Below are 15,001 nucleotides of genomic sequence, written 5' to 3'. Positions count from 1 at the left end.
CTAAGAACGTAATAAACGTCATCTACTTCTACCTGGCCACGTCTACAACGTCTACTTGTGACTCTTGAACATGTGGGACCAGCCCACTACAACTTGCTTGTTTCACGTGGTACAAGCTTTCCATAATGAGTAAGCCTATGTGGCCTCTCTGCAGCATACTAAAAAGTGCACCAAGAAATTCTTTTATAGCCTCTGTAAACATGCACTGTCAGAGGGTTTTAATATATCTCTACATAGTGGTGCCATCTGTTACTCTTAGCTGAATTTATTAAGTCAAAATTGACACTGCTATGTCTTCGACTTAGCTCATGAACTGTGCCATCACTCAACACTTACTCGTTATCACAGCTGCTCCTTATCTGCGTGAGATCACTCTGTAATAACCTATTTTTTTCTGATGTATGGGGTCATCATCCTGCAATGTGGCCCACATCCAACCTCTATTCTGGCTGGACAATTGGATCAGGAGTAAAAAAATCATAAGTGAGTATTAGCTGAGCAACTCTCCAAATTCTGAGTACAACCACTAGGCCTGGTACAGAGGACATTTACTGTGTTATGTCTCAGAACACCCAGACTTCTGGGTCTGCAAGTATTATCAAGTCTAGCAGCTTGGTTGATTTGAAACAACTTCTGTAAAGGATACAATTTACAATTCTCAATTTACTCCATCTTGATATGTTGTGAAACAAAGACCACATTTCAAAAAACATTTCAAATGGGTCTCTCACCAGGTTCAGTTACGGGCGTTATAACCATGGAACTAGGCCACCAAGATGGGGAGAAAATTCCCGCAGGGATAAATCTGTCTTATCAGTATTGGAGCCTGATTACGAGTGCCCTAGTGTAGGACGCTGGCTCTGTGTTTGGTATGCCACTGGGTGGTTATATCGTGCAGAGTTCAGGGGTTCCCCAGAAGGGTACAGAGCTCAATTTAAACCCAAAGTGCTTTATTAATGATAGTATGGACTAGCAGCCTTAGGCCTAACTCGAAGAAGTGTAAGACATTTATTGCTCAACATTGACCAATAGTGGAGACACGCGAAGGAGATCCATGCCAATTTTAGAAAAATAAGTGGTTGTATTTTATTTTAAGACCAAGATCTTCGCAATAAGGTATGTACGTTTTTAAATATAAATACTTTTCACTTTCAAAAGTCGACGCTTAAAACAGTTTTCTGAACAGTTCAATGTTATCCTATGGAGGAGTACAATAATGCGGTGGAACGGGTAAGTATCAGACTTGCAGTTCCAGTCTTTGGGACCAAAGTTCAGCAAGGGACACTGGTCCGGTGAGTGCCAAAACTGCACCACCAGTGGCAGAGGGGCAGCTGGGAGCAGAGGTCAAAATTGGAGTTTGGCCCAGTATGTTTCAATAGAAAATGGGGTACTCAAAGACACACTACTTGCAGGTAAGTAAATTGTTGCAGAGGCGAGTCTTTGGGGGTTAGGACCAGCACAGGGGGGAGGGGCCACAAAGCACCTAACATACACCACCAGTGGCACAGGGGCGGCCGGCTGCAGGGTGCAGTTTCAGCGTTAGGCGCCTAATGCTTTTCAATGAGGAGTCTGCTTTCGACAAACAGACTGGAGCCGTTGCACAGGAGGCTGCAAGAGGGAGACCAATGACAGCAGCGGTAAATAAGATGTAGAGGGTCGTAGGTGCATTGTCTATTCAGCTCACCAAGGCGCAGGGGCTTCGGGTGTAGGGGTGCTTTCTGGTGTCGGTGTTTGATTAAAAGAGCCAATGGCGGTCAGGGGGAGCCTCTGGATTCAGGCTGCAGGGGTCGTCGTGGAGTTCTGGAGAGGTCCGCCAATGCTTGATTTGAGGTTAGGATCGCTGAGGAGACTTCACTGGAAAGGTGAGCCACTCAGACTCGGGCCATGTGGGGCAAGTGCAGAATGGGCAGGAGTCGTCGTTCCAACTGGATCTGGAGCCCTTGGAGTTGGATTCTTCTGGACAGAGCCGCTGTCCACAGGAGATCTGGTCTTTGTTGAAGAGCTTGCAGGATTCCTCGGGATTATGGTAGTCGTTGGCCACAGGAAAGAAGTGGTCTTCTTTGCAGAGTCTTTAAAGCTGGAGACAGGCCGGTAGGGCTAGGGCCAAGTCAGTAGCCCTCTTCAGGCTTTGCTGCACGGTGTCTAATTCGTCCTTTGTAGGTACTAAATTTAGAGGGCGTTTGAGAGGAGTAGTTTGGAGGGCCAATGGGTACCTTAACTGGGGCGACTACACCCTCTATTATGTAAACCTCCTGTGGGAGGGGGGAATAGACCTAGCCCTGATTGGAGGAGTCCCCTCATCTTCAAGATGGAGGGGAATGAAAAGTGTGCTTCACTTCACTACCTCCACCTGAGGGGGTCGAGATGGCAAAGGTGAGCACACCCACTAACCTTTCTGAGTTTTCCCCCCAGTTTTCCTGCTCAAAGTGGGGGTGTAAACCGGGGGCTGTCATCTGCTGCTAGCAGCAGAGGCTGGGGGTCCCATTACAAAAGCGACAGGCCTTTGAAGCTTCCCCTTCGAGCACAGGCCCAACCTGGGGTAGGAGGTTGGGCACCTCTGCCCAGGATGTGCATTGTTTCTGGTCACAGAGAGTAGTCTCTCCACCCATGGATCTAGAAACATGTCTGTGTGTGGCAGGCTGTCTAAAGACACAGTGCCCACACCAGGGTGGTAGGTTTTCAGGGGGCACCTCAGAGCTGTCCACTGAGTACATGTTTTAATAAATCTCACACTGGCATCAGTGTGGATTTATTACAATGAGCTGTTTGGTACCAAACACTCTTGGTTTCAGTGAAGCCATCAGTGCTGGGGAGCTCAAGTTGTTGAGTTTACAGTCCATGTACTCCTTATTGCTTCCCTGGTACTTGCGATATTTAAGAATTGACTTAAGTATTGTAGGAGCATATCTACTTGCGCAGATATGCCCTCGCCTATACCAGTGCACCCTGCTTTAGGGCTGCAAGTCCTGCTAGAGGGGTGACTTACCTATACCTACAGGCAATGCTGGGTGCCATGTTGTTTTTTCCCTCACACCGGCATGCAAGGTCAGTGGCATGGTCCTAGTGAGGTGGGGACCCCCTTCAGCTTCTAGGCCCTAGGTACCCAGGGTACTACTTACTAGAGACTTGTAGGGGGCAGAAGTACCAATTGTGGATATGTTTTAGGGAAGAAGCACGGGCACAGGAGACCTGGTTGGCAGGGACCCTGTGCACTACAATCGAAACCACATCAATTACCAGGCAAAAAGTGGGGGCTAACCATGTCATAAGAAGCTCTTTCTCACACCAAATAAATTGTAATTGGAGCAGTTATAAAGCCATTGTGAGAAGTTTAAAAGTAGCTGAAGAAGGATTAACAGAAAGCAAAGGAGGAGCTTGGTTGTGCTGTTACAAGTAAGTAATGTTCTTCTACAGCATTACATTTTTTATCGATTTGCTGACTCCCACTGAAGACTATCAAGTAGTACATAACCAAGTTAGAGAAACTAGAAATTATGTTGTAAGTATTTAAATAAATTGTTATTTTATCATATAATGCAGGAAGAAAAATTGTTGCTGGAGCGAAAACTTAAAAAAACAGAAGATGATTTAGGCCGACAACTTAGTTACACACAACAGGTAAACTACAAAATATTGTTAATCGTATTATGGCTTAGAGGATACTGCTTTCATTTTAATTAAATTTGTTTACTGGTGTTGTATTGCTTTGTAGTATTTGTATTACTAGCCCGGCGTGGGGCGCTGTAGCAATTACCCATACGGATAGCAAGCTATCCCGTTGTCCCATAAGATTTCGAATTTCTATTTGTGTATGCGATATTGAACTATGCGATATTGAACTTGCTGTCGGCGCCAACCACAAAGTTATGTTTGGTGGTGATAATGTGCTCTATTACGGAAACAAATGAATGTGCACAGCTTGTATTTTGCACTGTGGAAAGCACATCATTGAAACGGTGTGCCAGACTGGAAAATATTGGACACACAGGGCAGTGACTTCCACCAATCTCCCTGCCCCACCCCTGTTTCCGGGTGAAGTGCAACTGCGTCCACTTGCAGTTGAATGCCTGGGGAACCCTGGGACCCACTTGCTCCTCTACCTAGGAGCACCCTAACTGTGTTGCAACTTTTATATGCCGCATAATGAGTGCACCTCCCAACACATTCTTTGCCTGCATTTTTAATATTCTGCTCCGCTAACGTAATGGTGTGCCCTCATTTGCACATTTGCATGAGGCAGTGTCCCATGTAGAAGAGTGCCTCTGTCTCTTAAACCCCTCTTCCCCCCCCCCCCCCCCCCCCCCCCCGCGCCGCTCCTCTCCCAACTCCACAGGGATTGCACCTGTGCACATTTTGTTCTGGCACAATCCATATCAGAGAAAGGTGCCACAATATCATTTACAATACATTTTCTAATATTAAAGGACCCTGGGGCAAAAAAAAAGAAGCAAGCACTTTATGGGAAATTGAGACCATTTATCAAATACTGCCTGCTCAGTCTTTAGGCCAAGCAGCATCTTGAAACATTTCCCATATGAAAGCAAACAAAGAAATCTCTGATGCTGACAGTGTCATGATGTATAAGCATTTGTTATTGGAGCAGCAAAACTTTCTCTTGGTTGTTATATTTACCGTTGCCCTTTGCAGCACAAACAAAGGTCCAGAAGATGGGAAGTAGGGGAGAAAAGCACGTTTCTATTATTGATACAGCGTTAAGATACTACTTTTAGGGTATTAAACCATCTCACAATAATTTTACTAAATAAATTACTGTGAAAATCAATGATTGAGTGCCCCTTTTCTGTTTCAAAGATTAGTTATGAGCCATTTTAATTTATTGATTTATCAAACGGCTGTTTTTCATGAAGAAGCAGTTATGTTTTAGAAGCTTTCACGAAAATCTACGAAATGTAACCTGTACAAAGTGAAAAGAAATCTGCACAAAGTGAATTAAGTATTTCTGGGCATTTTATCATCAACATTCAACATAAATGATAAACATAAATAGTTTATTTTCCAACCATCCCCCAATCTCATGTTCGGTTTGTTTGTTGAATACTTTTATTTTCCAAAAGTGCGCGTTTGTTATTTTTGTGCTTGCAAACTGGCTCGCCTTGGAAGTGCTACTTTGTGTCCATTCATCTCATGGCCGCTCAAATTTATTTAGTAAGACTGTTCATGTCTCTGTATGTGAAGACACTGCACGTTCTTTAATGTCGCAAAACGTTTATCTGTTGAGATTCAACACAATTTATAAAATGTAGAGTAAGGTCAGATAATATAATAAATGAGTACATAGTTGGTCATAGATCATGATTTCAAGCTACTGGGATCCTTAACAATCGCTCTAATTGCATACAATATTATGCTGCACCAACTTGCTGCAAGCAAGTCTGACCCTTCCTCCTCCATTATTGTATAGACTGACCATGATCTGTCCCTTGAGATCTGACTTTGATCTACATCAGATAAACGTTCATCATCCGTAAAGTCATATTGCTTGAACAATTACTCTTACTCTGACCTTTTGTTGTGCCTGTTAACCTGTGTTTGTGTTTTTTTTTTTTGTTTTGGCCTTCTCAGATTTCATTTGGCAAGTTGTGGAGAGAGGCAAGCTGGCCCAGTTGGCCTTTTAGACTGTGAAAAAACACCATTGTGCAGATAATTTTAAATATTAAGTTACAAAAAAAGCTTTTCAATATTAATTAGGTAGACTTTCTTATTCAATAGACTTTATAAATCGACACCATCACCTGCAATTCCAGGCTGACACACTAATGTAGGCAAGATTAACTCAGTCTTTGGTCTCGCATTGGTTTGTAAAACGAGTGTCCCGTGTTTGTGTAGTAACAATGATGTGCGTATTTTATAGTCCGTGCCGTTTTTTCTAAACCATTGTACTAGATCACAGTACAAACTATCTCTTTTAGTTATTTCAGTTATTTGTTGCCCATTAGTCGTATTGAGTCAAATTAACAGAATTACATCTTTCCCCGGTGATAGTTCATTATAATTTACTGTGATAGGAAAATCATGCAAACAATCTATTTCTAGAATGCTAATTGAAAGGTGGTGTCACATTAGGTGAAAGATGCGTGACGACCTTGCTAAACTATTTGTTTTTAACCATGTAAAGGTAATTTGATCAGATTGATTGGTCGGGCATGCATGTTGCTTGAACTGTTGGCTCTTTTTTTGTTTTTAAATCTGTGTAGACCTTGTCTGAAAAAAGCAGAGAACTTGACAAGTTGAGAAGTGAATGGACCACACAAGCAGCTACATTAACGAACAAACATTCAGAGGAGCTCACACGTGAAAAGGAAAAGGCTCTTCAGGTATTACACCATGTCTGGAAAATATTTTCATATCCATGTTTACCTTTTTGCTTCTCTAAAATATTCTTGTAGTTTCATTTCAAAGTGTTTAATGTGTTTATAAAGTTGGGTTTCAAGAACCTTAGTGCAGTATTTTGAGAGCAAAATGAACTAAAATATTTTTTGATTAGTCTTTAACGTTGCAGTGAATGGTGAATATAAAGTTAATTAAAACTATTCATATGCTGGTTCCTAGCTGTACTTGCTGCTGCTTACAAATTTGAGATGACAAACCTAAATCTATCATTTTAGAAGTAGTGCATTGTTTACAGCACTTCATGGAGTTAACTTGAGGTTCAGCATGCGATTAGCACAAAACTGATATTCAGGACATTTTGTGGAAAGTACCCTAGGGACTGATGATCTACTCGAGGTAGTGTTTCTCGATTACTAGACAACAAAAAACAAAAAACTATTAGGTAGTTTTTGAAGTATTTGTGACTATGTTAAATTAAACCAATTCGCAAGCATTGTAAAATATACTCACAGTTAAATGTCCATAGCCGTAAACTCTGATCACTATATCTAACGTACCATACAGCTGATTCGTAATGAAAAGCCCTTATACAGTTTCTTATCAACCTATTTAGGATGAATGCTAGAAAGTTCAAAGGCCATGAAAACAATGGCTTTTCCGGTGTGCTGTAGTAGTTTGATGTGATATAATACATTAATGTTTCAGGCCCTATGTATCATTCCCATTCACAAACCAACCAGAAGTATGCAATTTACGCACTAACTGATTTGTGATTGGGAATGCAAAACAGTGTGTCTAATGAATATTAATTGGGCAGGTCTCAATGTGTGACCTCCGTAAATAGCAGGCAGTGGAGGGATGGAGGACTGCAAGGGACAACAGACCTGGATCCCTGCCTTTGCTTTCTCATACGGAAAATGTTTTTTTTTTTTTTTTCTTTAAATCAGAATGCGTCCGTTAAAGGCACTAGTGTTGCTTTTTATTTTTAATTATTTGTTTAAAATTGTCTAGTTTGGGGACACCCTTGCAAACTTTGGTTCAGAGGAGCACTATCTGCAGACCTTCCACGACGGCTGGCATGATTCACAAAGGGTAATGTGCTTCAAGGGGACACCTTGCCCTTTTGTAAATTAGTTACCACCTTTACTTGGGGACCTGTAACTCCTCAGTGGTTACCGCATTTGCAATCACAAACCATTTCCTTTCAAATCTGAAATGGAATCGGACGTCCCTTTCATGCCCACCTCCTATTTATTATTTGTTAAAGATCGCAAAAGCTCTTTTATGAGCAGTGATCCAGGAGGAAGATCGATTGTACATAAAAATTGTTTTAATCATGCATGTGGCAACCCTCTTATAGTTTGTTTTTGTGGTGTGAGTAACTATTCTATGTAATGCACCTATTAAGGTTATTTCTTGTATGCAGAGTAAGAATAATAATCCTGTATCTTGTGATCTATTTTATTGAATGAATTATTTATATGCATTTATGATTTGTTTTCAAATCGAATAAAGTTTATGAAAAAGAGTTGAAAAAGTCATAAAAGGGCTTTTTGCAATCACAAACACTGTAATTGCAGAAGGGCTTTGTACATCAGGCCCTTGGTTCTCAGTACTTCTCATGAGAACCATTTACCATATGCATGTATGTCTAGTATATGCATTTCCGAAGAGTAAGTCTCAAAACTACTTTAAACTTAACTTTCCCCTTCAAATACCATCATAAGTCACATTCCTAACAGACCTTGTGTTTGAGGGAGTCCCTATGCTGAGGTCTGTTGTTGATCTTAACAGATGTGATTTATACTATCTATTCACCCTTTTCCCTGAATAATCTACTGCAAGCCCATTTTCAGCCTGTCACCCGTGGAGCGTTCTTTCTGGGTTCCTTTACCAAAGTACACTGTTTTCCTCATAGTTGAATTGACTTCAGAGGATAAGAATCTTTCAAGGTTAATGTTCACCCATGCAAGAAGTGTCTGATGTACTTGTATCCTCACCATGTCCATAGCAACTGCACAGTATGCTAGACCTAGTCTCACTCTGTGGTCCCTGAACATTTTAAAATGAGAATAGTCTTTGGCTTCCTGGGCTGAAAGAAATTCAGAGGTTGGAGATCTATCCTGCATCGCAGACCACTCAATAAGTGTCTGAAGACACAGCTATTCTGGGCAGTGAGCAAACAGGAGTAAATCACTGTCTTGCAAATAGAGTATGACTTGCTTATGTCTTCTAGATAGATGTTTCAGTATACCGACCACCGCAAGTATACTAACAACTGCAAGCATTACTTTGATTTTCTCTTGGCCAAAGATTGAGTTCAGAACTCTTTTGTTTGGCTTCAAATCTGCACCTCGGATCTTCCTGAAATGTCTTGCCTGCCCCCCTCACCCCACACACTCCCCAATGGTGGCCCACCTCTGGAGAGCAGGTCATCGGGTTTTCCATTACCCAAGACTCACCGATTAAAAGGATGGAAATGCAGCTCAGCAAGCATAATTGTCTGCAGCAGCCTGTCTCGTTATTTGGCAACTACCGAATAAAGACAAATCAAGCTTATCCTACAGCTAGTAAATACTACATTTGTGAGTAATCCTAGACGCAACTTGAGCCAAAGCCTTCCATCTTTTGATGGAGTGCAAAAGCTACTTTCCATGGCCAAGGACTTTTGCAACCCCCCACACCAGTACTGTTTGAACCTAAAGGTCTGTCCTAGGATTAGTCCTCCATGTATCCACAGATACTGTTCTGCCCTCCTCCCACGCACCCTACACAACAGGGGTTAGACTTTCAGTGGCCGCAAATAGCAGAACATGTAATGACGTGGGGCATATTGTACATCAACTAAAGACAGCAGTACTGTACTCGCAACAAGATCACAAGTTCAGTGTGGTTCTAAACTTTAGAGGGTCCACACAAATGTTAATTCAGTGTAGGAATCCTCCAGAGGACTCTAACCAGATAATCCAGTGTCAACACACACACTTTTTGAAAGAGGGGAGTAATTTGCCTGAGTCTCCAGGCTTTTCTGTCCTGTTTTACGGGAGCTGCTGTGCTAGTGAAGAGAGCAGCTGTGACTTAAATGTCTTATATAACCCAAACACGGTGGGGAGGCTGGAGGATCAAGAAGCAAAGTGCCATGCTCGATGGGGAATAGTCTCCGTCTGGACAGTCGCCAATGTTATTTCCCTGTTGTAGGAATACTTATTAGGAGTTGGTGCATTATCCAAGTAGATCAAGGGGACTTACAAATAGATAATGGATCCTTTTTAGCTGTAAAAAGAACACTGGCGACCTCGGGAGCTAGACATGGAGAAACAAGACATCCTAGTTGTCTAACAGCAGAGATTGTCAGCTGGGGTAGAGGAAAAGTGCTTGATAAACTGGTATGGTGTGTTTTTTATTTCTTTTAAATGATTTCTAAAGTGCACAGCAAGGTCACAAGGGACCATCTGTAATCATTCTAATAGCTCCACTTTGTAGTAGGAGTATATAGGGAGTATTGGTGCAAGGATCTCCTGCAAATTAATTGCAACCCTCTAGTCTGCCTCATGAACCACCCTCGCCTTCTCTGCAAGCAGGGAGGACAAGTCTGCAATATGACTTCATGTCACAGGGTTTTACATCCCAGCTCCTGAACATTTATAATGAGCTTTTCCTGCTTTGTGTCAGAGTGCAGGCTTTTGCTCATCCTGTCATGAGCTTTTTCAACCACAACTGCATACCAAATCAAATGGAAGGATGTCTGTATATTGAAAGATGGTATTCACCCACTATCTTGTAAGACTTATTAGTGACCACTTAACCTGTCGTTTTGAAGCATGAGTTCACCAGGTTTAAGAGGTAAAGATTCAATCAGTGTTTTGTCAGAGCGCATCTCCATCTCTCGAACTCTATACTCCCCATTTATTATCATACCATGTGACTTTTAATTCTTACCATTGGTATTTGTAAAATGCTCTGCTGTCCATGTGACCAGGTTTGTGATAAATAAGTACTTTTAATTAATATGTAATGTTGATGGGATCTCCCTGCTGCACAACATGGAATGATTCAAGCATGTGAATCTATGAATACACCAGCACTGAAGGTTATCCGTGCCATTTGCTTTTTATTTGAGACTTCAAATGATCTATTGTTTTTCAAATCATCTTTTTATGTATGTCTGTCTTTCCATGTTGTCCACGGATGTCCATTTGTTCATGCAGACACATTCCCAGTGGCAGCAGCAAAGTGAACAACAGAGGAAAGAGCTGGAAAGCCTACATCATAAAAGTATCCAACAGCTACAGAACCGACTTACAGAGCTGGAGCTTGCCAACAAGGAGTTAACTGAGAGGCGATATAAAGCGGACTCTACAATCAGAGAACTTAAAGCTAAGCTTTCTGGAATTGATGATGTGAGGATGTTTTTGAATTCTTTGTATTATAGTTTTGATTTTAAAATGATCTCAATGGTATTATATGGTTTTTACCAATTCTTACAATACAAATTGGTTTACAAATGGTACTTTTTGTGGATTACAATTCACTGAAGCAATTTAAAAATAAAGCAATTTTGTTGTTTGCATTTTACAGAAGCGGTATGTTTACAGTAATGACAGTCACTCAAGCACTGTAATGGTCAATGTGCTTTACCTTAACTTGATGAATTTCCTCTATCATTCGCTCAGTATTTCTCGTTAAATCATGTTCTAACAGAACAAAGCAAATGAAAGATTACTGTCAATACAGTAGAGGTGAGTGGCAGGTTGTCCTTCAGCCATGTCCATTGCAGGTTCACTGGTGAAGAAGCAAGCAGTTTTTCTGTCATGGAAAAGACATTGGAGGAAATTAAGGAGTGAAGGTACAAACCGCAAGCGTGTGGATCCTGGATAGGAAGGAATTGCTTATTGTTACCAGGGTAATGAATCCCCTGAGGGATATACGGGAAGAGACAGCATTTAGTGCCGACACTCGGATAGTAGAGGAAAGAAAGAGAAAGGAAGTATGGTGAAACGGGATTCCCCTTCCAGTCTGAATCAGAGGGAATTCTTAGAATTCTTAGAAAAAGGAGATAAAGTGAAGTAAAACCAGCAGTAAGATGGCTTGGGGCGTGCCCTTTTATTAAAGCAACAAATTTCCTGATATGTAAGCCTAGCAAGTGTCTACCAAATGTATCCTAATTATGTTTTATACGTTAGTTTTACATTACTACTGGGCTATGAAGCAGTGCTGAGTGAGAGTACACCAATAGGAGAAATGCTATTTTCAGAGGTTTTAGTTGGAAGCCTTAAGACTGACGTGCTTACTTTATATGAACCCTAAGCTCAAGCCCCTCCTAGACCAGAATCAGACAAAATCCAAAAATATATTTAATGTCAAATGCTCACTGATGGTGCTCACTACGACCACCACACTACACTTTCAACTCTTTTTTCACCTTAGGGAGCTCTATAAACAACTATTTCATCAACTCTAGTCCATTAATGAGGGTCCCACCACGCTCAACATCCTGTGATTCTGGACAAATCACCTAATCTCCCTGTGCCTAACCAAAATGAATATGTCCTTCTGTAACGAAACTGGTGCTCATGTAAAGCGCTCTGATACCCGATGTCTCGGGTCTAGTTCACGCTATATAAAACTCCTTTAAAAAAGAAAAATAAACTGTCACAACCACGCCTGTGACAAACATACTGTCAACCACGTCTTTTTTTTTTTTTTAAGCAACAGTCTTGTCAAACATGTTACTCTCAATGACAGAAGCCGAGTTAATGACACACTTGGGGTCAATGACAATCTTGTTGAAAGCTAGGAAATATTTCACCTGAAAGAGAGCATCCTTATCAATGGGAGCACAGTCAAAATCTATCCTGTTAATAACATCAGCTGTATTCTCCAAGTTTACAAACCCCTTATAAAAGATTCACCCGCTAAGGTACCTTCTGAGCTGCCTGTACAGATTTTGGAAAATAATGCAGAGGAAGTTGAAAAGGTTACCTTGGTTAGGTTTCACTGCCTTAACTAAGACTTCTGATTATCATCTGGTGACACGGTTAAGGGTTTCCTGGAAGATGGCTGCCTGCGGGAGCAGGTAAAATAGGAGAATTTATTTCACAACGTGTTTCATGGGCATCATTCCTCATCTACATTGCAGGTTAAAATGTCCACTTCCCCGTATGATGCAAGTTGTAGTAGAAAACCTAAGTTATGATTGATTGAAGTATCACAAGATTTTCTTTGCTGCCTTGAGTGAAGCTTCACCTTTTAAGGCCCATAATAGTTCCACCTTCCTTTGATCCTTACTGCCCAATTGCCCGGCGCTTCCTTTGTTGTTTGAAGAGGTGACTGAGTGCATATTTCAGTTGGTTGTGATAAGTGACTGAATTCAGTTGCCCAAGGACTTTGAAAACCCCAGCCATACAAATTAGTATAAAAATGATGGGGCATTCGAAAGTGACAACTGGTAAGGTTAGGTGGTGCTATTGAGGCAATCTTGGTAGATTCTCCCCTAAATAAAATTAGAAGATTTCAGTAACTAATAGATTGTTCTTCCAGAAAGTTCAATGTTCTGGTGCTAGAAAAAAAGAGAAATCATATTTTTATGAGTACAGTTACTGTCTAGGATATCATTCAAGGAAATCTCTTTGCTAGACAAACTCTCTGAACAAGATCTTCTGAGGAAAATTTCTACTTTATACTGTGATATTGTAGAATAGATGGGAAAGAGACTTGCTGTCAGGGCTTGAATGGAATTTTTTTCCTGTAAGGCATTTGTGTCGTACATTGGTCTACAGTGGCTGGATGCATGTAGATTTTCTAGATAACCATTGCCAATTAATTGTTGTTCTATAGATATATCATATACAGATTTATGCTTTATACATGTCTGGAGTATGTGGCATTGATCTAAAATAAGTTTACCTGAGTTCTCCCCGGTGAGTGCCCATACTCTCTGCATAGCTCCAGTGCACATTTCCTTTAATTTGGTTTTGTTTCCCTTTTTCTCTGTGTATTTCAAAGGAATGCCAGAGGGCGAAGCAAGAGGTCCAGTCCCTGAGGCGTGAAAACTCTACTCTTGATGCTGAATGCCATGAGAAAGAGAAGCACACAAACCAACTGCAAACTCGAGTGGCTGTCTTGGAACAAGAGATCAAAGACAAAGACCAGCTAGTGATCAGGACTAAAGAAGTTCTTGATGCAACACAGGAACAAAAGGTTTTGAGCATTTTCTTAAAGAGATAATTCTGGAAAGAATTGCTACATAATAAGTGGTTGCATGTAAAGCAAAATGTTTTTTTCTGACTCGGTGGAATTACATTTTTCTTTATATTTGATTCAGATGGTTCTAGAAACTAATGTCGAGAAGAAGCAGGTTCACATTGGAAAACTTGAAGCAACAGTTAAGTCTTTATCAACGGAACTTCTCAAGGTGAGTTTAGAAAACGAATGATGAATGTAGTAAGCCACTTATTCAGTTGTTTTAATACCCATGAACCCGTTGACTTGCCAAATGGAAATTTAACTTTAAAAGCAGGCAGTAACTGTGAGGGCATAAGTAATACTTGGACCTTTGCACTACCCATGTGGTATATCTTACTTCACCATGAATATCTACACAATCTCTCTATTATCTTCACTTGTCTACTAGGAAATTGCTAACAAATCTTTTAAACATCAGGTCTCTAATGTTGAAACGAGCCATTGCCATCTCATCCTAAAGATGACTGACGTAGACTTTACTCTTAAAGTTATGCTAATTGTTTCGAAACAAAGAGCAATTAATGGACCTTTTCTTTAGAAACCCCAAAAATTAATTTCACTCCATTTACAAGGCTTTTAACAAGACCGGAATTCTGATGGTCTTCATCGAGTGATGGACTTAGGTGGGCTCGCTGTGTTGTTCCTTGCTGACCTTGGAATCATATATCGCTTAATTCCATTTGCTGGGACTCCAGTGTGTGACCAGGTCCAATAACAAATTGGATCAATGTGACCCTGTAGTATCTCTTGACCTTCTTGGACATCTGTGTTCCTTGAGCTCAGCTGTGTCTCCTAGCTCTCCATAGAGTCAATTAGGACATGGTTTATGCTGTGCTATTAAATCTTCAGTGCTATTAATGCCCGTCTGTCCTTGTAAAGTTCTAGTGGCTACATCATTCTTAACACTGTCTTTAAAGTCATTGCCATGATTTGATGGAGTGCTATGTCTTCAAATTAAAGGGGCATTCCTATCATTCGTTCTCCTCCAAGGCACAATGCATCATTGAACAGGCTCTAGAAAAACCCCTGATCCATCTTGACTGTCCTTTACCTGCAACAGAACATGACCACATTTTGCACTTGTATCACCCAGCAAAGGGTAAAACAATAGTTTCTTAATGTTTTTCTCACAATCCAGTCATTAGCCTCACACTTTCATCTATTCTCTTTTACCACAACTTATGTTTATCAACCTACTCAATTGTTCCTCCAATCCCTGGAATGAATTCCGATAAAATTCTGCAACTCGAATGAACAAATAGTCTACCTGTTTTTGGAAAGAAAAACATACTGCAACCATGACATTTGCTGTAACCTCTTACCTGACGGGGCGGAGCTAGCCACGCCTGAAGATGGCCGTGCTTTGAGCGAGCTCCTTCAGCCGTTCACATTATCCTACATATAT

The 15,001-nt window shown here is 41.0% G+C and overlaps 1 protein-coding gene across 1 annotated transcript in view; it reads left to right on the top strand.

Moving 5' to 3' along the window:
* Nucleotides 1-15,001, top strand: part of SASS6 (SAS-6 centriolar assembly protein) — a 238,305-nt gene that overhangs the window by 69,278 nt on the left and 154,026 nt on the right. The window contains exons 6-10 of the mRNA XM_085601887.1: nucleotides 3,541-3,618; nucleotides 6,216-6,335; nucleotides 10,560-10,751; nucleotides 13,357-13,551; nucleotides 13,676-13,765. Of these exons, the coding sequence (XP_085458013.1) occupies nucleotides 3,541-3,618; nucleotides 6,216-6,335; nucleotides 10,560-10,751; nucleotides 13,357-13,551; nucleotides 13,676-13,765 (675 nt within the window). The remainder of the gene's footprint in view (nucleotides 1-3,540; nucleotides 3,619-6,215; nucleotides 6,336-10,559; nucleotides 10,752-13,356; nucleotides 13,552-13,675; nucleotides 13,766-15,001) is intronic.

The sequence above is a fragment of the Triturus cristatus genome, chromosome 4_2, assembly GCF_964204655.1.
Source record: "Triturus cristatus chromosome 4_2, aTriCri1.1, whole genome shotgun sequence".
Classification (NCBI taxonomy): domain Eukaryota; kingdom Metazoa; phylum Chordata; class Amphibia; order Caudata; family Salamandridae; genus Triturus; species Triturus cristatus.
The sequence above is the reverse complement of the archived record's forward strand: the minus strand, read 5'-3'. Positions and strand labels throughout refer to the sequence as shown.